The sequence below is a fragment of the Siphateles boraxobius genome, unplaced genomic scaffold (assembly GCF_051911475.1).
Source record: "Siphateles boraxobius isolate OS27281-9 unplaced genomic scaffold, OSU_SipBor_1 6, whole genome shotgun sequence".
Classification (NCBI taxonomy): domain Eukaryota; kingdom Metazoa; phylum Chordata; class Actinopteri; order Cypriniformes; family Leuciscidae; genus Siphateles; species Siphateles boraxobius.
In genome coordinates, this window is record NW_027509186.1 from 26865777 (window position 1) to 26885124 (window position 19348).

Here is a 19348-nt window from a genome sequence, read left to right on the forward strand (position 1 = left end):
TTTCTAACCTTTCCTTTATCAGTGGTAGTACTAGGCAGTTCCCTGCAACGTCTACCCATGTAGGGTGTAGGATGGTTTGGGGGCACGTTCCCCCTGGAATTCACTAAAAGGATTTTAATTTAAGACGGGTTTGAACTTTTTTTTTTACTATTGGAAAGAAAAACACATTTTTGTAATTGAAATTTAAACTAACTCAAATAAATTCCTTAAAAAAAAAACATTCTTTTGAAGTCTCCATGAAATCAAAATTATAAAAAAAATGTATGGTATACCATAATCAGTTCCAAACTATATTTTAGTATTTATTAAACACGGCTTATGTGTGCACATCATTAGTATTATTTTTTAAATTCATGGGCAGTGTCTTTTCTTCTCTTCTCTGATGACTTGTTTACTGACCTGAGGGTGGGACAAACCTGTCACTCACATGACATCACAGCAATAGCGAACCACAACCAAAATTAAGTCCTGCCCTACATTTTTTCTTGTTCGAGAAGCTGTTTTACTTGTATAAGTTACAATTGATGGGGTAAATAAAGGCTATCGCAACTTCCGTTTCATTACGCCTTAAAGTCATACAGATCTTCCTGGTAAAAAAATGCAATTATGCCTACAAAGCAAAAAAAACAATTTTTTTTAATATATATATTAATTTTATGAGTTGCAAAACAAATGTGATACAATAATAATTTCCTTCAAGAATATAAAAGCATGACACACAAATAAGTCTACACAAGCATTCAAATTTTAATGGTTTTTAATTGCAGTTAACAACAATTGTGAAGACAGCTATTCAAGATTTTCACATTTTGCCTTATTCTTTATTAGAGAAATTTTGAAGTAACTAACTAAGAGCCTCAGAGGAGTAGGTAATTACAGCATATTCAGACGTTGTGCTTAATTTTCTAGTGACCTCTTTAGAGTGGATGTGCAGTCTGTCAGCTGAAGCATGCAGTAGTCCTGCTCTGGCCTCATCTCTCCATCTCTGCAAAACACATTCACACTGTTACTCATCAGTTCCATGCACCATGCAATTATACATACTTGTATTTATTTATAATATATTTTTGTCACCGGTCTTTGGTTTTTTGAAGTCTGGGTAAAGGTATCAGATAGATCCGGATTGCTGGATCCCCTCACAGAGATCACAATATCAGCGTAAGGGACTTCATGATCACTCGTGCTGTCTGGGAATAAAAAAAAAAGTTAACTCTTGAATCACTGCCATTCAAACTTTCTCCAGAAGAGTGTAAGTTTGGGGTTGGTAAGATTTTGTAATGTTTATGAAAGAAGTCACTTCTGCTCACCAAGGCTGCATTTATTGAACAAAAATAAAGTGAAACTGTGATATTGTGAAATATTATTACAATTTAAAACAACTAGGGCTGCATGATTTGGAGAAAATGTCATATTGTGATTCTTGAGGTCAATATTGCAATATAATAAACAAATGGTTTCATGAGTCAAAAGAAAAATGCACACACAGATTAGTGATGATGCTGAAATGTGTATTTCTCAACTCAAACTAGCAACAACAACTAAATGCACAGTGTTTTCAAATTGAAATAATATTTTTTTTACAAAATTAAATAATGACATCTTTGCATTACTGCAAACTTGTTATTGTCTCAATAGTACAATAGCATAAAATAAATGAAACAATAAATAACAACATTTGTATGCTCATGAAAATAAGATATTTTGAACATTGTGTCCAGACAAGCAGAGACAGGATGTAACATATGCTTTGTCTAAACTCAGTCTGTGGATCATTTTTGGAGTAGCCTAAGTGTATTGTGATTGTCAAAACATTTGGTATTAAACATAATTTTGTTAAGTTTAGTGACAACATGGTAGGTACAATGACTTGTTTGCTACTGTTTTTATTTATGCTGGTATTATTATTAAAGGCTACAAATAACAACTCAAATTAAATATTGTGGTTTTTACTAGCCTATAATAACAACGTTACAATATTTTAATAAGTAAAAAATAAATAAAAATATTTAATATAGTGCACATATTTAGCTAAATGCTCCTCTCTATATATAATTTGTCTACCAATAACTTGCTATCAAATGGCTTTCCTGAGGTAAATGTAACATTATGTGACATGTTCTCTAGCTGTTTTATTGACCCCTTGAAAACACTGATTGATCGTTATTATCATTATGTATGAGGCGTAAACATTTCGGTAAGTTGTATTGTATCTTTCAACAGACATATTGTTGATTCGTGTTTATTTACTGTTAACTAGAGTAGGCTATGAGATGTTCGGTTCATGATCTCGTCACATTTAGGCTACAAGCGCCAAAACGCTATTGTTTGAATTTCGTAATAAATTTGACAGAATATGAGAGTAGAGAATTAGTTTAATATCAAAAGTAACCTTCTCAGTAGTCTGTCGTGTCCTCTTTGCTTTGCGATTTTTCTCTGCGTGAGAAAATGGATGTGTGGCTTGAGAGCTTGTGAAAGGTGTCAATTGAGTGAGTCTCACGCTAAATGAGTGAGAGTTTGCAGCCCTGCTCTCTCTGCTCATTGTCGGTTATCTTATAGCCAAATGATCGCCATATAACAGAGGTATGTTATTTTTTTTCTGGCCACCAGTTCAGTGTCCGTCTGCTCGGCATCCATCGCTGCACACCGGAGAATGTCACGACGTGACCACACGTGCCACTGCGTAAACTGCAACTGTCTGGTCTTTTTATCAGCGGTGTAGAAAATGAACAAACAGCTCAGAGAGAATGGTTTGTCATGTCCACACATGCACTTATATGTTTCATAAAATGGCGGCATTTTGCGTCATATAATCGCATAGGCTTGACGTCGTGATTGCGATATTAATCGTGCAGCAACTAAAAACAACTGTTTTCTATTTGAATATAGGCTATATTAAAATGTCATTTATTCCTGTGATGGAAAGACTCCAGTATTCAGTCTCGCATGATCCTTCAGAAATTATTCGAATGTGATGATTTGGTGCTCAAGAAACATTCCTTAGTCTATTGTTATCAATGTTGAATAGCATACAGTTGTTAAACAGATTTTTTAGGATTCTTTGATCAATTGAAAATCAGAAAAGCACTATTTTTGTCTTTCTTTACTGTCACTTTTGATCATTTTAATGCACCCTTGCTGAATAAAAGTATTCATTTATAAAGCTAATATAAAACTTTTGAATGGTAGTGTTGTGTATGTATGTGTGCACAGTATATATGTATATTTTATTTTTATTTTAATGTTTTTAAATTGAGAGAGACCTTGAGCAATTGACCTCATCACCACAGCATTTCTGGATGGATCCCTGCAAGAGACCAGATACTGCTGGTGAAAGATATTTGATATGTTTTGCTACTTCGTAAGGATTAATTTTACATATACAATTGTGCATTACCTTTCATGGACTATGTTAGTGGATTCCATTATCTTACACCCTCTTCTGTAGCACAGATAAACCAGATGGGCCGTCAGGACAATCACTGCAGACACTGCAAAAGCTGCGAAGACCTTGGCCCAGGTGAATCCATCTGTATGGCAAAATGCTGACTTGATGGACTGTATTTTATGTGAATCTGAAAATGTGTTGATATATTTTTGGAAGTGTACAACACTCACCTGTGTTAACCTCTATATCCACAGTGAAAGCCTGGTGTGTGCAAGTCCCTTTAGTTTGGCACCTGTATCGTCCACTATCCTCTCCTTTGATTTCACTCCACTGTATTGCACTGTCATTTTTTAAGGTCAAATGGAGGGTACTGTTTTCTCTGACCCACTGGACCTCACAGTGTTTGATGTCATCGGCAACACAGTGAAGTATGAGTGAAGTTCCTGCCATCACTTCGATAGTGGAAAATGATGTAAGTACCTCATCTGACTCCTCCTGACCCCTATACGACTTTACTCTCAAAGATGGACCTAGATCTAGACACAGGGACACAAAAATAATACAAAACAATAGTCTTAAAAATAGCACAGTAAGTAGAACTATCCTTATAGATACACAACTCACAGACTCACCAGCTAGTCCTGTACGAGGAGTTACTTGTTCTTTGGATTCATCTATATGAAGCATTATTGCACATAGTGAGAAAAGGCCTGGGATGAATTCATTCATGTTATTCATCATAAACGATAAACTCAAACACATCTTACCGTGAACTTGCAGCATTACCAGAAGCTCTTTTTTCCAAGGAATGCCCGGTTTGTCACTCTCTTCAGAAAAGCAAGAATAGTTATAATGCGTTTGCTCTATAATTAGATGAGCTGTGTATATGCTCACAGTGCACATGTCTCCTAATGTTAATGTTTTATGATCCCAGTGGCACTTGCTACATACTGGAGTAGCATTATTAGTTTCTTCCCATTTCCAGTAACCACGAGCGAATCCACTGGAACAGTTGTAGGTACAATTTAAAGTAAATGGTTCGTGGAGTCTTGCACTCTTAATTTCAGGCTGAATGTCAGAACTCGTACTTCTTACAGCATCTGTGAAGAGCCATAAAGTTAACAGCAACTAGAAATTACACTTATATTAGTATTTAAGTGAATAAATAAGATTTTAAGGAAATATCTGATTTACCACATTAGATATAGATAATTTATTCATTATCATAAAAATGATATATAGCATTTCCAGTGACATTACCTTGTAATCCTAATTGTAAAAGCAGCATCACAGGAATCAGAAACATGTTTTGGCATTCATTCAAGATACTTGTTCATATCTCGCATGTGCTTGCATCTGCATGCGTAAATGATAATTCGTATATAGGATATGTGAAAAACATAGGGAAGCTCCTCCCCATAGGGTGGGCTTATTTTACTGCCTCCAAAAATGTGGTTAACTGAGCTGTTGGTACATCATGATGCATGGCAAAATGACTTTTGCAGCTTGATTTGCATAGCACTGTGGTTTTGTTTGATCATTTAACAAAATAATATGTACATTATTTATGTAATAGATATTACAAATAAATGAATATAAGGTATTTCTTAAGGAATTTGGAGGTCAATCAAATGGTTCAATGGTTTTGATTCATGATGATGTTATTCTCAGATGTTGTTTTTACCTATAATTAACATTTTCCATGGATCTAAACAATTTAAATGGAAATCGCGTGAGTGATATTTAAAGAGGTTCGCAGCCTGACTCTTGATAACATCCATGTTAATGAATCAAAGTGACTTTCTCAGCAGTTTGATTAATTTATCTCCCGATTGCTGCTGTTAACTGGATCACATTCATGCTTTGCAGTGGAAACTGGAGGTTAATACAGTTTGCAGCTGCAGAGGTTTGAAGCTCCATTTCAACGTAAAGGAACAGGAAACATTGTGCCTTCGCATTACCACAAAAACCTACAATCTATTTTAACATTCACTGCACTGGATGCTATTTTACATGTATATGTTCCTTTTTTATTATTTTATTTTGTTACAATTTCTCGAATGTGCACTGTAACAGGGGGTGGGTGAATATTATGAAGAAATGTTCAGGTCAAATTTAATTTCAAAATCAAAAGGAAAAAACTTAAGTCTATTTTAGAATTTTTTTTGTTATTGTTACATTCACTTTCAATTATCAGTACCACAGTGTAAAAATGTTGCAAATGATAATTTCTTTTTATCCTTTCTTTTTTTTAAAATTCATTTTGGGGAGAATGTCTATTCAAATGTAAGTGCATGTAGGCGTAAAATATTTATTATCCTAACATTAAGAAATCGGAAGGTAAATAAGATCCTGTACAGTCCATGGTTTAAAAAACAGACTGATATTCTAGACAGTAAAGTTCACAGTTCTGCCCAGTGAGTGTATCGCTGGCTTCTGACTGGAATTGAGTTACATGGCTTGAATTTCACTTTCAATTATTGAGGTGTCCCTATTCACTGATGGACTTAAAGGGGCTATAGAGCGAGTGAGGACAGAAGTCCGCTGCGATGTAACTGGGAGCTTAAAAATGATCGGCATGAACCGATATTTTATTTTATTTTTCTTCTGCGTGACATGGAGTGGCTTCAGACAGAGATGGAATGTATTTGTATCAGGTAGGCATCATCAGCATGAGATGAAATTCGTTACATACAGTACAGACTAGTGTGTAAAATAAATGAAACGTGTTTACTGATAAAGCATTTCTAAGTGTTACGAGTGTGGATATATTGATAACTGATGCAGCTAGTAATTATTCTTTTATCATCTTGATGATGCAGGAGCTGACATGAGGCCTGAGAGGTCAGATTGTATAATCTGCTGTAATCAGACACAAATATCATGCCCTGAGGGAACCTATTTTTCATCAGGGATCTGCATTGAGTGTCCCGCAGGGCAGTTGTACGTGTGATTTTCGTTTTATAGAAGAATTTGTGTAATTGCATCAAACCTAAAAGAAAACCATTAAAATCTTTTTTTTCCCCTGGCATTTCAGCTGTCCTGGCAATGTGTCTGCGCCGAGAAAATGCCCCACGGGCATGTTTAACCCTTATACTGGGAAAAGCAGTATCCAGGATTGCCAGGTATCCTAGCAGATAAAAAAAAAGTTTATATAATTTATATATTTATTTATTTATTTATGTATATATATATATATATATACTCTACCTTATGGGTACTAAATGTCTCCACAAAGATGTCAATATGCAAAAACCTTGTCCTTGTGGGGGCATTTTTTGGTTCCGAGTGGAAAACAGCTCATACTAAGTGATGTTTTTTGAAAATCTAAAAATGCAGAAAGTTTTCTGTGATGGGAAGGTTTAGGGATAGGGGATAGAATATATAGTTTTTACAGGATGAAATCATTATGTCTATAGAATGTCCCCATAAAACATGAAAACCCAACGTGTGTGTGTGTGTGTGTGTGTGTGTGTGTGTGTGTGTGTGTGTGTGTGTGTGTGTAATTGTTGGTGTCTATTAAAGCCCTGTGTCCCAGGTTTGGTTAGCACAGAAGACCGTGTGGCATGCAAGCTTTGTCCTGCTGGTTTCTCCTGTGACAGTGCATCAGGCAACCTTACAGCATGTCTCTCAGGACAGTATTCTCCAGAGGGGCTCACCCAGTGCCTGCCATGCCCCTTTGGCTTTGTTTGCATAGAGGGCTTTCAAATGAAGGTGATTACAAACTGATGTGAATTTGATGTGAATCTTACATTTCATCTTTGTAGCATAAACCCTTTTTATTTGTTTTGTTTTACCATTTTAGTGTGGCCCTGGAGAAGAGCCAAACCTCAACCAGACGGAGTGTGTTGACTGTGCTGAAGGCTACTACTCCACTCTGTGCAGTGCTCAATGTCACCTGTGTCCTGCGGGTAAACATGGACTCCCATGTTTAATTCACATGCAATTTGATGTCTTGCTTGCACCTGTCAAAGCCAAAATAAACACGCACATCAATGTCACAACAGGCACACACAGACACAGAATTTCTTTGTACTGTACATCCCTTTAAAGTATATTCAATTTTCTCTTTAAGGAAGCCACTGTCCAAACAAAAAGATGTCTGCACCTCTTCCTTGTCCCGTGGATCAATATTCATACATGCCGGGCCAGACTAAGTGTAAAAAATGCAATGCTTCCTTAGCCTACAGGAATACAGTGACTCCGGTCTGGTCAAGGGGACAGTCTCATCTTGGTCAGAGGTCAAGGCAGCTTATCTCCTGTCCTCCTGGGACACACAGAGACGGAGAAAGATCAGACTGTGTTGTGTGTCCTGCAGGTGAGGCAGTATTTCAGGTTGGACTGCATGCTTCTCACATTCAATACCACAATTTTGAGTGTTAATGTTTCTTTTGCAGGACATTACTGTGTTGCAAATATTGCGATACAGTGTCCGGCAGGAACTTATGGACCAAAGGAGGGGCTACAAAGAGAGAGGGACTGTGCAATCTGTCCTGCAGGTACTAATAGTGTCCTACAGCTTTACTTATTCTTAGTGATCTCAGTTTTCATTTTACCTGTGGGTCTATTTGCTAATGTGACAATTAAGCAATATAACATTGCACGAATGTACCTTTAAAGTGAGCTCTTCTGCGGCGAAAACTCTTCTGATTCTAATCAGAATCTGTGCGATCAGGAATTTCGCATGTTTTTTTGCAACAGGTTTTTCACGTGAAATCGCTGCGTTGATATGGCTTCTATGTGAGCAATGCTTCATACCTCATCACACAACTGACAGTGGACAATGGACTTTTTTCCCCCAGCAAAATTTCACTAATGTGAACATGATTTAATCTGTTTTTGCTCCACCAGCTAAAGTAGTTAAAAACAAAGTCAAAGCACAATTAACCATTACACGTCCCTGTGCTGTTTCGTTGCTGAATTAAGTGATTGTGAGCGTTTTTAAGAATTGGCTGGTTGAATTCAATGACTCACTCATAAAGATAGTAACTTTTCGCCACCTACTGGTGTAATGATGTAACTTGCAGAAAGAGTCGCTGTAAAATCCCCACCACTAACACACAGACTGACATTCTGTCTGGAGCACGCAAACAGAAAAGTGATACAAAGAGACAAATGTCCCAGCCAAACAAATTCGAGGACCAAAATTAGATGTTGTATAATGAATAATTGGAATATGCATTATAATAGCTGGAAATGTTTTGTTCTTCCCAGGATTTTATTGTTTGGAGGGCACCTCTCGGAGGCCGAGCTCTCAGTTTCTGTGCCCACAAGGGTATTACTGTGAGGAGGGCACGGGCGTGCCGCACGGGTCACCTTGCCCTGCTGGAACTGCAGGAGGACAACTGGGTCAGACAAGTAGGGCAGCTTGCAAGAGGTGTGCAGAGGGTCGCTACTGTCCCACAGGTTAGGGCATGAACCCATAACACACTTATAGATGATCACGTTTATACTGTATACGCGCATTTATTATACACGCACATTTATACACACGCATACTATACGTTTTCTTTTGCTTTTTGTTGTCATTATATTATCTGTGATCTGTGTTTCCATAGAAATACTCTTTTTGTAGAAACAGTCTAATTACTTAAATGTTATGAGTGTGTTTAGCAAAAATTATAGTACAATGTAACTTTTCTTTAACTAAACCCACAAGAACGACTGCTGTTGAACCGTTTCCTGCCCTCAGCTGTTTCCTGACTGATAAGTGCTGTAGAGAGTGTGTGATGTGGTTCAGGAGTGCAGAGAAGATGGAAAATTTGTTTGCAATGTTTTTCATCATATGCTAAAACACACCACCATTTCGGTTTAGTTTATTGTTGTACTAAACTTAGATGATTGTATTTAAGGATTGTATTAAGTGCTGTTTGTATTCAGTAACTGATCTCTTGTCATTATAATATATATATATATATATATATATATTAGTGTGTGTATACACAATGTATGTGTGTACATGTATATGTTTTTTTTTTTTATAAAAGTTGAGAGTGATATTCTAAGAGTACACTATCCTCAAAAGCTAATAGACATTGACTAAAGGACAGAACACTTTAAACCATCCTTGATTTTAGGTTCTGCAGGTCCAGGTTTGCTTTGTGCCCGTGGGAGGTACTGCCCAGCAGGTACACTCAGTGAGATCTTATGCCCACAAGGGACCTTCACCCCTCATCAGGGGGCGCTGAGTAAGATTTCTTTCTCAAAATATACATACAATTAAATCTGCTGTTGGGTTGACATTTGTCTCTATTTTCATCATAGGTGTAAAGGACTGTTTAAAGTGTCCACCGGGCTTCTATTGTCCAGAAGGAACAAGTGACCCTATGCCTTGTCAGCCAGGCACCTTTAACCCTCTGGAGGGGCAGGATGCTCTGGCAGACTGCAGGCCTTGCTACCCGGGAAAATCATGCACACAAGTTGCACTGAAGTTTCCTGATGTGGATTGTATGCCAGGGTTAGTGTTTTTTGTACTCGAGAATAAAAAAACAAAAACAGTCTAAGCTTGTCTCTCAGACTTCTCAGGGCTGGTAACCAACTGGTATGTTGGGGTTTTTTTTGGCTGATAAGAGATGGTTGAAAGCTGTTCAGCAGGATTTGATCATTTTTAAATCTTTTTTCTGACCAAAACATATCTGTGTGTGTTTTTTCAGGTTTGTGTGTCCACCAGGTTCTACCCGACCAAACGACCCATCCAGTGCTTGCCCTCCCGGTACCCTTAGTAACCGCACAGACCTCACTGACCTCTCCCAGTGCCAGCGGTGTCCAGCACGTTATGCCTGTCTTAGAGGTGCATTCAGAGCTGGATGTTATGTACTTTATACATTTACACGTTTTATTTACCTTTAATTTTTAACTATTTAACAACTTTTTCCTTTACAGGCACGGGTGGTGTCCAGAGGCCTCCACTCTTTTGCTTTCCTGGGCATTACTGTCCTGCGGGCACCATGTTCCCCACTCAGCACAAGTGTCCCGCTGGTACCTGGAATGATCAAAGTGGACTGGAGTCGGAGCGCGAGTGCCGGCCATGCCCAAAAGGCTGGTACTGTTTAGCAGGAGTGGGCGGTCCATCTGGAAGATGCAACTCTGGGCACTACTGCCCTGAAGGTATTAAAGCTTTGTGAAATATCTGAATGTTCTTCCACTTTAAAGAAAAACATTCATTTTAAGTTTGGCCTACAGGAACATCTGAACAGTGTCATATAAATGTATTTGATTCATTTCAAAGCCATTAAAATAATCTTTAAATTTGAAATTATTTAAATAGTCAGACATTAAAATAATCAATCACTTTTGGAGATATCTTATGGAAATTCTGAGCAGACCGGATTTTTTTTGTTTCGTCTTTTTTTTTCATGATATGCATTTCATTTTAATTTGTGATGTGAGAAGGCCATGAGCATGACAATAAAACATTTAACCCTACTATGTCTCCTGGGGTCTATATGACCCCAGTTGACTTTTTCGTAGTAAATAAACATGGTTCCCTTCATCTCAGTTGCATAAAATTGTGTGACTTTTTCTACATTATCTATCTATACATACACACAAAAACTGGGCTTGATTCGGTTGTTCTAAAGGTATGTATAAAAAAAAAGTCACACTCAGTGCCTTTGGGGTCAATATGACCCCACACTGAAATAAATGGGAAAATCGAAAAAAATGTGTTTTTTATTTTTCATTTGTCAAAAAAAATCAATAAATCCAGAAATATTATATATATATATATATATATATATATATATATATATATATATATATATATATAATCAGAAAATTTCCATACCGCAATGAAGTTCTGGTACTATAGCACAAATGCAATGTGGAATGAACATGATCACTTGCACACACACGTGTACACGCACACAAACACACACACATGTGTGACTCCAATAGAAAGCATTTTTATTGAAAGTGGCAAATAAAATCAATAATTCCAGCATAAATCTGAAAGTTCTCACACATAAATCAAGGCCTGGTACTAGATCACTTATACAATGTGGAATGAACATTATCACACACACATGTGCGCCCACACACACACAGACAGAAATACACACACAGATAGAGAGAGCGGTGACTGCAATAGAGAGCATTTTTATAGAAATTGGGAAATAAAATCAATAATGTCTGCATAAATCTAAAAAATTTCACTCACAAATGAATGAGAGTATGAGAGCACAAATGCAATATGGAAAGAACATGACTACACACACATAACATACACACAGAGAGACACACAAACAAACAAACAAACTAACAGGTGTGACAGCAAAAGAGAGCATTTTTATAGAAATTGGGAAATAAAATCAATAATTCCAGCATGAGTCTAAAAATGTTCACACATAAATGAAGGCCTGCTATTAGAGAAAAAAACAATGTGGAATGAGCATGATTACACACACACACACACACACACACACACACACACACACACACACATGCACGTGCGCACACACAAACACACAGACACAGGTGTTTACTCTTCAGTCCTGTTCATATCCGCATAATAGCTGTTTGTTTTTTGTTTTTATTTCCTTTTAAAAATTAATTTCTTATTCTAAAGTTAATCATTTTATAAATTTCGATTATTGAAATAATATGAAATTGCAATCAAGTATTTTCTTTTAGTGGTAACTTGTGGCATTATAGCAAATTTATTTGGCATTACTGCAAAATGTATATAGCATTATTGCAATAACAATATACTTCAAAAGACCTCAAACAACAACAAAAATAATTCTAAACTTTGACAAAATACTGATTTATTGTATTTTAAACGTTTAAATATATATATATATACATTCATAACAAAAGCTGTTATAAGAGCAGTAAGTCACATCCAGAAAAAATGAATGGATCTCTATGGGGCCTCTGCTGGAAGTATATGGTAATTACACTTTAAGGCTAAAAATATATTATCTACAAGAAAACATCTAACCAGCAGATGGCAGAATTATGCATCTAACACCTAGATCAATATCCAGAAACAATTCCTATTTAAATTTGATCATCATTAATGTGTTTTTTTCATAATAATTTAATATTTCATATTTATGCTAATGGTGTTGTTGAGGAATTCTGTAGCAAATAGGTAAAAAAGTACTTCATATCCCCCCAAAACACAGCATAAAAATATAGATGAGAATTAAACAAAAAAAATAATATATATAATTTGTATTATTAAAATTGATATTTTTTTGTACAATAGCTCTATTTATGTCTGGGGTCATATAGACCCCAATAGCACTGAGTGTAAACAGGAAACAAAACAGTTCATATTAGAACTGACCTTTAACCAAAATATTTAAAATAATATTATTATTATTGCCATTACGTTATTACGTATATATATATATATATATATATATATATATATATATATATATATATATATATATATATATATATATATTAGTGCTGTCAAACGATTAAAATATTTAATCGCGATTAATCGCATTAATGCCAGAGTTAACTCGCGATTAATCGCACATTTGTATCTATTCTAAATGTCCCTTGATTTCTATTTGTCTCATTATTTTTTCTAATTTTAATGCTCTTATCAACATGGAAAAGTGGATCAGCAGTAAGTTTGTTCTTAGCTGTGGTATCCATGTGCTTCTGTCTGAAGTCATCCATTGTAGAGCTTAGATCGGGCCCAAAAAATCAAGCCCGACCCGAGCCCGTGCGCATTGTGTCCGAGCCCGGCCCGACACATAAACTGTAATTATGAGCCCGAGCCCGATTTAAACCCGTCCATTTTTTTCATACGTGGGTCGTTATAACTGATGTTCTCAACTATTTTCTATGTTACTTTCTCCCGCCCGCAACATTGTTGTCCCGCTCCCGCCCGCAAATACACTCTTTTTTTTGTAGGCTACCTCCAAATACTTTCGCCTACGTGTCGCCACCATACACATCTGCATAAATGCTCCTGATAAATTATTTGTTATTAAAGCATTAACACACAAACCACTGTTATAACATAAAAGCAAGCAGGCTACTGAGTGCATGGTTTGGCATGACTGAATGCGCGCAAAGTGCGCTCCCTTAATAATTCCTAAAAAGCTGACATCAGTTCATCGCAATCTCACACATCTGTTATTATCAGTGAAGCTGACTGCACAATGCATCTTTCATAATATATACACTTTGTTTGTTATAATTTGAGGATTTGCCAGCTTACAGAATTCAGCACTGAACAAAAAGTCTGTTTTGAGCGGTGAGGGGAGTCTATTTTAAATGCTTCTTGATGCTTCTTCATATGTCTGTGATTGGCTACATCCCTCAACGCTGCAAACATGTTATAAAAAGAAACTCTCTCCTGTAAATCGTTTCTATTTTGTTTTAGTTGTTCTTGTTGCTTTTCTGCAACATGAATAAAAATGTATTAGTTTTTATGTTTTATTCATATATATTTCTAGTTTGCGGGAGTCCCGCGAATCGTTTTATTCTCTCGTATCCGCACACAGAGTGAGTGCATTACCGCTCGAGCCCGCCCTCGCTCTCGGCCATCAAATCTAGTCCCGCGCCGCACTCTATTGCGTTGAGCGTGCACGTCTCTAGATCGGCGTCTCGCGCTCGCTCCATCCACTCAAAACGTACCGTTAGCCTACTACTCTTTGGCCGGCGCGCAAGCCCAAACAAGTACGTGCGGCGTGCCTGTTGTTTTGTTTCCGGTCTAGCTATCCGGTGTGATGTTGTAGTTTTTCTAACGTTACTAGTTGTTGCAACAGCATGTGAAAAAAATACAAAGTTTGCTAGGCCAAAAAGAGCGTTAATCTCGCGATAAAAAAATTGACGCCGTTAAAATGTGTTTGCGTTAACGCCTTTAATAACGCGTTTAACGCACAGCACTAATATATATATATACAGTACATTTATAATGAAGTTTTTAAAATATGCTTTATATGTATGTGTGTGTGTGTGTGTGTGTGTGTGTGTGTGTGTGTGTGTGTGTGTGTGTGTGTGTTCGTGTTCCAGATCTGCTCTTAACTTTATAAGTTAAGCATTAAACACATAAAGCACTAAAAACATTTCTTACCTATTAAAATGTATTAAGCAATATGAAATGCATGACAAAATGTGTGTAAAGTATCACAAAAAATCAACTTGAATAATTCTGTTTATACATTAACTCCAACTCCCACTATCTCTACATTTTAAATGAATTGTGCACAAGGACTTGTCACCCTGGGTCACATGACCATAAACAATAAAAATACTTCCTTGAAGTGACCATCACATTTTTCCTTCTCTAACGGACTTGTGGAAGGGCCCTTCATGAAGGGATAAAGTTTGGGACGCACCTACAAATGGCGTCCCCTTCCCTAAGTGGACTTTATGGGTGCAAAATTAGAATTTGGAATTTACCCATACTGTATGTGTGTATCTCTCACGCACTCTCCGGTCCTCATGCACTCTCCGGTCTGCAAACACAAACACCCTTTATGTCCCCAGAACCAAGCTCTGCAGCATGGGTGGTAGGGCCTTTTCATCGGCTGCTCCGAGGCTGTGGAATGCCCTTTCCTTGATTATCTGAGGGCCCCACAGACTACAGATGTTTAAAAAAAAAACTAAAAACATATCTTTTTATAAAAGCTTACAACTAAATGTATTTTATAGGTTTTTTTAAAAATTATATTACTATATGCTCTGTAGCACTTTGAGATTGCTAAAATGTAAAGTGCACTACAAATAAAATGTATTATTATTATTATTATTATCTCTACAGGTACATTATATGGCTCACAGCATCCATGCCCTCAAGGCACCTACAGCACAATGATAGGTAATGGTGGAAAAGAGGACTGTCTGGTCTGTCCAGAAGGCTATTACTGTAAGGAGGGTACATCCAAACCCACTTCCTGTCCACCGTGAGTAACAGTCCCATTTGGCTGAAATAAAGCTGGGTAAGACTTCAGTGGATTTGACTTTTCTTGTGTGTCCAGGGCAACATTTCGTCAGATAAAAGGGGGACGGAGAGCAGAAGATTGTTCTGTGTGTCCTGCCGGCTACTTCTGTCCTCATCCGGCCACAGTCAGTCCAAAAGTTTGTGGAACAGGAAATTATTCTGTAAGCCGGACAGCTCATTGTAATCTAATGCATGTTGTCTTACTGTAACAAATAATGCATAATTTCATTTGTCCATCTCCCTCTCTTCTGGTTCTCTGTCTTGCTCTTTTTCCTTAGGATGAGGGATCAGAGGAGTGTCTGCCATGTTTACCGGGTCACTACTGCAGTGATGAGACCACCAGTGAAGAAGCCATGCTCAGAGTAATGGTCTGCCCACCGGGTTTCCTCTGCTCACAAGGCATGGATCGAGAACCCCAGCGCTCAGCGGTATTCTGCCCAATCGGCTTTTACTGTCCCGGTGGTAGTGTTGTAAGTATAATTTCAAGGGTCAGAAACCTTACAACCATCGTCGATCATCATGTCAGATGATAAATGGCACGAAACATAGCAATTATTTTCTTTTCTATTATTTACGTCCTAATCAGGATCCTAATCCTGTTCCGTGCCCCAAAGGGACCTACAGTCGACAGCCAGGTCTACGTGACCCTTCAGACTGCACAAAGTGTCCGGAGGGAAAATACTGCTACACAGAGAATTCCCAGGAAGATCCCATTATTGAACCAGTATGGCTCCCTTGTAGTTTTTGTATAAACCATTGAAACCTGTTTGTTGATTATTTAGCCTATTAAAGGGATAATTGCATGGGCTTAGATTAAACCAGGATTAGGCCTTAGTTAAATTAAAACATTCAAGTGGCTTTTATAAACTTGCTTTTACTGGTAAGCATCTTGAGACAAAACTATGGTTCTATGTAAGTTTCTTTCAGTTAAGACAGCACAAACATTAATTTTAGCCTGGGACTAGGCTTAAGCCTCGTCTGTGAAACTGGGCATTTATGTATTTAATCTCACTGTTGCTGACTTTCGATGATCCAATTCAGCCATACTAATAAGAAAAAATTACTTAAGTTAAACATTACATTTGTGTTTTTATTTTGTTTTGTTTTTATTGCTGAAGTAAAAGTGTCGAACTTTCATCTGTGTTTTATTCTTCTGCAATCCAGAATAGCAGCACAGCTGAAAGGTTTGTTTGAGCTGCGCCCTCTACTGTACAGGCGTGAATTTCAATTTCCTTCAGCCTGAGGTTTATTCATTTCACTTTTGATGTGAAAGGTCCTTTACATTTGCCAAAAATATAACTTTTTTGTTTTGTTATTTTAAAACAATCAAGCAAACCCAGTCCAGGTGAGAAAAAGTAACACAAAAGTAATATAACGGATTACTTTTCATGAAAAGTTACTACTGCAATTAGTTACTTTTTTAGGGAGTAATACAATGTAGGAATGCATTACATTTAAAGGTGACATATTATGCCCCTTTTCACACAATGTAATAGAAATCTGTGGTTTCCCCAGAATGTGTCTCTGAAATTTCAGCTCAAAATACCCCCCAAATCATTTATTATAGCTTGTCAAATTTGCTCCTTTTTGGGGATGAGCAAAAACGTGCCGTTTTTGTGTCCGTTTAAATGCAAATGAGCTGCTGCGTTCAGAAGAGGGCAGATCCTTTACATGAGCTTCGGATACAATAACAAAACACGCAAATAATCTCATCCATAATCTCAGAAATAACCAATAGTGGAGTGCAACATTACGGAGAGACTCAGGAAGAGGTTGCAACTAACTTTTATACGCACCGGGATGTTTCTGAATGGTTTGTGGACACATTTTATGTAGTTGTTGTGGAGTTACATTGATTCATCTCATCCACTTGCATGTACCGTCATGTTTAACGTTTAAACAAGTTGACACTGTTCCCTGAGGTCTTTATAAAACAGCTGTGAGATTTTTTTTTTGTGCTCGTCTGTGCAGCCAACTAAATAACAGTTTGCATGCTTTGCTCGAACTTCTGCCATTGCGTTAGAACTGGTTACACAATTGTCGCTTGAGAAAACCAAATGGCGGCGCCGCGTGTGGAAACATGCATATTAAGGGGCGGTGATTTTTATGATATGTTACCTTTAAAAGTAACTTTCCCCAACACTGTTCCAAACCCATTTGACCTTCTTTTTATGTGGAATACAAAAGGAGTTATCTAGAAGAATGTCCAAGCTGCTCTTTTTTTTGTTGCATAAAATGTAACTGAATGTGACCATGGCTGTGTAGGGTTCCCATCCTCTTTCATTGTATGGAAAAAAAGTAGGATTTGTGTGAATTATCCCTTTAACATATATATTATTCCTATCAGACAGGAAACTGTCCTGATGGATACTTCTGTCCTCTTGGTACTGGACATCCAAACTCGTTTCCATGTCAGTCGGGCTTCTTCAGGAATGACTCGTTTGGCCATGGAGGAGAAGCTTGTGTGGAATGTCCTCCTGGTCACTACTGTCCTACTCTGGCCACACAATCTCCTACAGTCTGTCCACAGGTAAATGTAAAAGTTGGCATGCTATAGCATTTTTACTTTACTGTCTAATAGATTTTTTTTCTTCTGAAATAAATAAATAATGAATAAATTGACCAAAAGTGACAGTAAATATATTTATCATGTACAATAAATTATTAAATGCTGTACTTTTTATTAAAAAGATGAAAATAAAAAATACTGAAAAAAACATGGTTTCCACAAAATTATCAAGCAGTACAACTGTTTTGAACATTTGTAATATAAGAAATGTTTCTTGAGCACCAAATCAGCATATTAGACTGATTTCTAAAGGATCATGTGACACTGAAGACTGGAGAAATGATGCTGAAAATTGATTTCTAAAGGATCATGTGACACTGAAGACTGGAGAAATGATGCTGAAAATTGATTTCTAAAGGATCAAGTGACACTGAAGACTGGAGAAATGATGCTGAAAATTGAGCTTGTATGTATCTAAAGTGCATTTCCTTTGCTTTAATTATCAGGGTTTCTACTGTACTGAGGGCAGCTCAGTCCCAGAGCCATGTGAAGAGGGCACGTATGGATCCCGGTCAGCCCTGAGTAAAGCATCACAGTGCACCCCATGTAGTGGTGGGAAATACTGCACAGGACTGGGCAAATCTGAGCCCACGGGGGACTGTGAAGGAGGATTCTATTGTAGACAGGGATCTAGAAGTCCAGTAAGATTATTACAAAAAAAGTTTTTTTAATTTAATTTGCTTTTGATAAATTTCAATAATCAAACTTTATATTTCTGCCTTGACAGAATCCTTCTGATGGCCAAAAAGGGGGTGTGTGTCCTGCTGGAAGTTTCTGCCCACCGAGCTCAGTTCACCCACAGCCGTGCCCTCCGGGAACTTACAGTAACAGCACTGGTCTCCAACATGCAGAGCAGTGCGTCCACTGTCCTCCAGGGTATGACTGCAAAACTGTGCACGTTATAAATAAACATTCAATTCTCTTTCTTAAAGGGATAGTTCAACCAAAAATCAATTTCTGTCACTATTTACAGTACTTTCTCAATTCGTTCCAAACCCGAATGCCTTTTTTTCTGCGGAACACAAAAGAAGAGATTTAGAAGAATGTTGGGAACCGAACAACACTGAACCAAGTTAAGACATTTCTCAAAATATCTTCTTTTATGCTCCACACAAGACAGAAAGTCACACAGGTTTGGAACGACATGAGGGTGAGTAAATGTTGACAAAATTTTCATTTCTTGGTGGACTATCCCTTGAAACTATCTTCTTAAATTTTGAATTCCAGTTCTTATGGATTTTTTGTTGCTCTCTCAGTTATTATTGTTTAGGAACAAACTCTACATCCCCTTCTGGTCCGTGTTCTGCGGGGTATTATTGCAGTGGAGGTTCAGCCACACCAGTCCAACATGAAGCTGAGGAGGGACACTACTCTTTGGAAGGAGCTGTGAGGGCTGAACCGTGCCCAATGGGAACTTTCCAACCAGTAAGCCACGGCAATACAGGATTTACACCAAGTAACATTTTAATTTAATTGATTT

At 37.3% G+C, this 19348-nt stretch overlaps 2 protein-coding genes and 2 long non-coding RNA genes across 4 annotated transcripts; 3 read left to right on the forward strand and 1 right to left on the reverse strand.

The window, feature by feature from the left end:
• Nucleotides 1-723: 723 nt before the first annotated feature.
• On the reverse strand, nucleotides 724-4756 carry LOC143715646 (uncharacterized). Its single transcript, XM_077207422.1, has 8 exons — nucleotides 4646-4756; nucleotides 4153-4485; nucleotides 4018-4059; nucleotides 3616-3921; nucleotides 3395-3527; nucleotides 3261-3304; nucleotides 1075-1187; nucleotides 724-985 (listed from the first exon to the last, which is right to left on the reverse strand). The coding sequence occupies exons 1-8, from the start codon at nucleotides 4689-4691 to the stop codon at nucleotides 845-847; spliced, it is 1158 nt and encodes a 385-aa protein (XP_077063537.1). The 5' UTR covers nucleotides 4692-4756; the 3' UTR covers nucleotides 724-844.
• LOC143715648 (uncharacterized) lies at nucleotides 3774-6457 on the forward strand. The gene is made up of 3 exons (XR_013195848.1): nucleotides 3774-3857; nucleotides 6208-6328; nucleotides 6423-6457. It is a non-coding gene; the product is annotated as an uncharacterized LOC143715648 (long non-coding RNA).
• LOC143715647 (uncharacterized) lies at nucleotides 6446-7269 on the forward strand. Its single transcript, XR_013195847.1, has 3 exons — nucleotides 6446-6510; nucleotides 6911-7099; nucleotides 7191-7269. It is a non-coding gene; the product is annotated as an uncharacterized LOC143715647 (long non-coding RNA).
• A 2442-nt stretch (nucleotides 7270-9711) lies between these two features.
• On the forward strand, nucleotides 9712-19258 carry LOC143716504 (uncharacterized). Its single transcript, XM_077209060.1, has 11 exons — nucleotides 9712-9842; nucleotides 10039-10175; nucleotides 10268-10492; nucleotides 15120-15261; nucleotides 15337-15460; nucleotides 15578-15769; nucleotides 15886-16023; nucleotides 17647-17829; nucleotides 18315-18509; nucleotides 18596-18760; nucleotides 19139-19258. Exons 1-11 carry the CDS (start codon nucleotides 9712-9714, stop codon nucleotides 19256-19258), a joined length of 1752 nt encoding a protein of 583 aa, XP_077065175.1.
• The last annotated feature ends 90 nt before the right edge of the window (nucleotides 19259-19348 follow it).

Excerpts from the sequence above, each read along its gene's own strand:
- LOC143716504 (XM_077209060.1), top strand. The coding sequence starts at position 9,712 with ATGCCTTGTCAGCCAGGCACCTTTAACCCTCTGGAGGGGCAGGATGCT. Across the intron at positions 10,493-15,119 it reads TGGGCACTACTGCCCTGAAG|GTACATTATATGGCTCACAG; the intron begins GTATTAAAGCTT and ends TTATCTCTACAG. Across the intron at positions 15,262-15,336 it reads AAACCCACTTCCTGTCCACC|GGCAACATTTCGTCAGATAA; the intron begins GTGAGTAACAGT and ends TTGTGTGTCCAG.
- LOC143715646 (XM_077207422.1), bottom strand. The coding sequence starts at position 4,691 with ATGTTTCTGATTCCTGTGATGCTGCTTTTACAATTAGGATTACAAG. Across the intron at positions 4,060-4,152 it reads GGTAATGCTGCAAGTTCACG|ATGAATCCAAAGAACAAGTA; the intron begins GTAAGATGTGTT and ends TGCTTCATATAG. Across the intron at positions 3,305-3,394 it reads ACTAACATAGTCCATGAAAG|GGATCCATCCAGAAATGCTG; the intron begins GTAATGCACAAT and ends GGTCTCTTGCAG.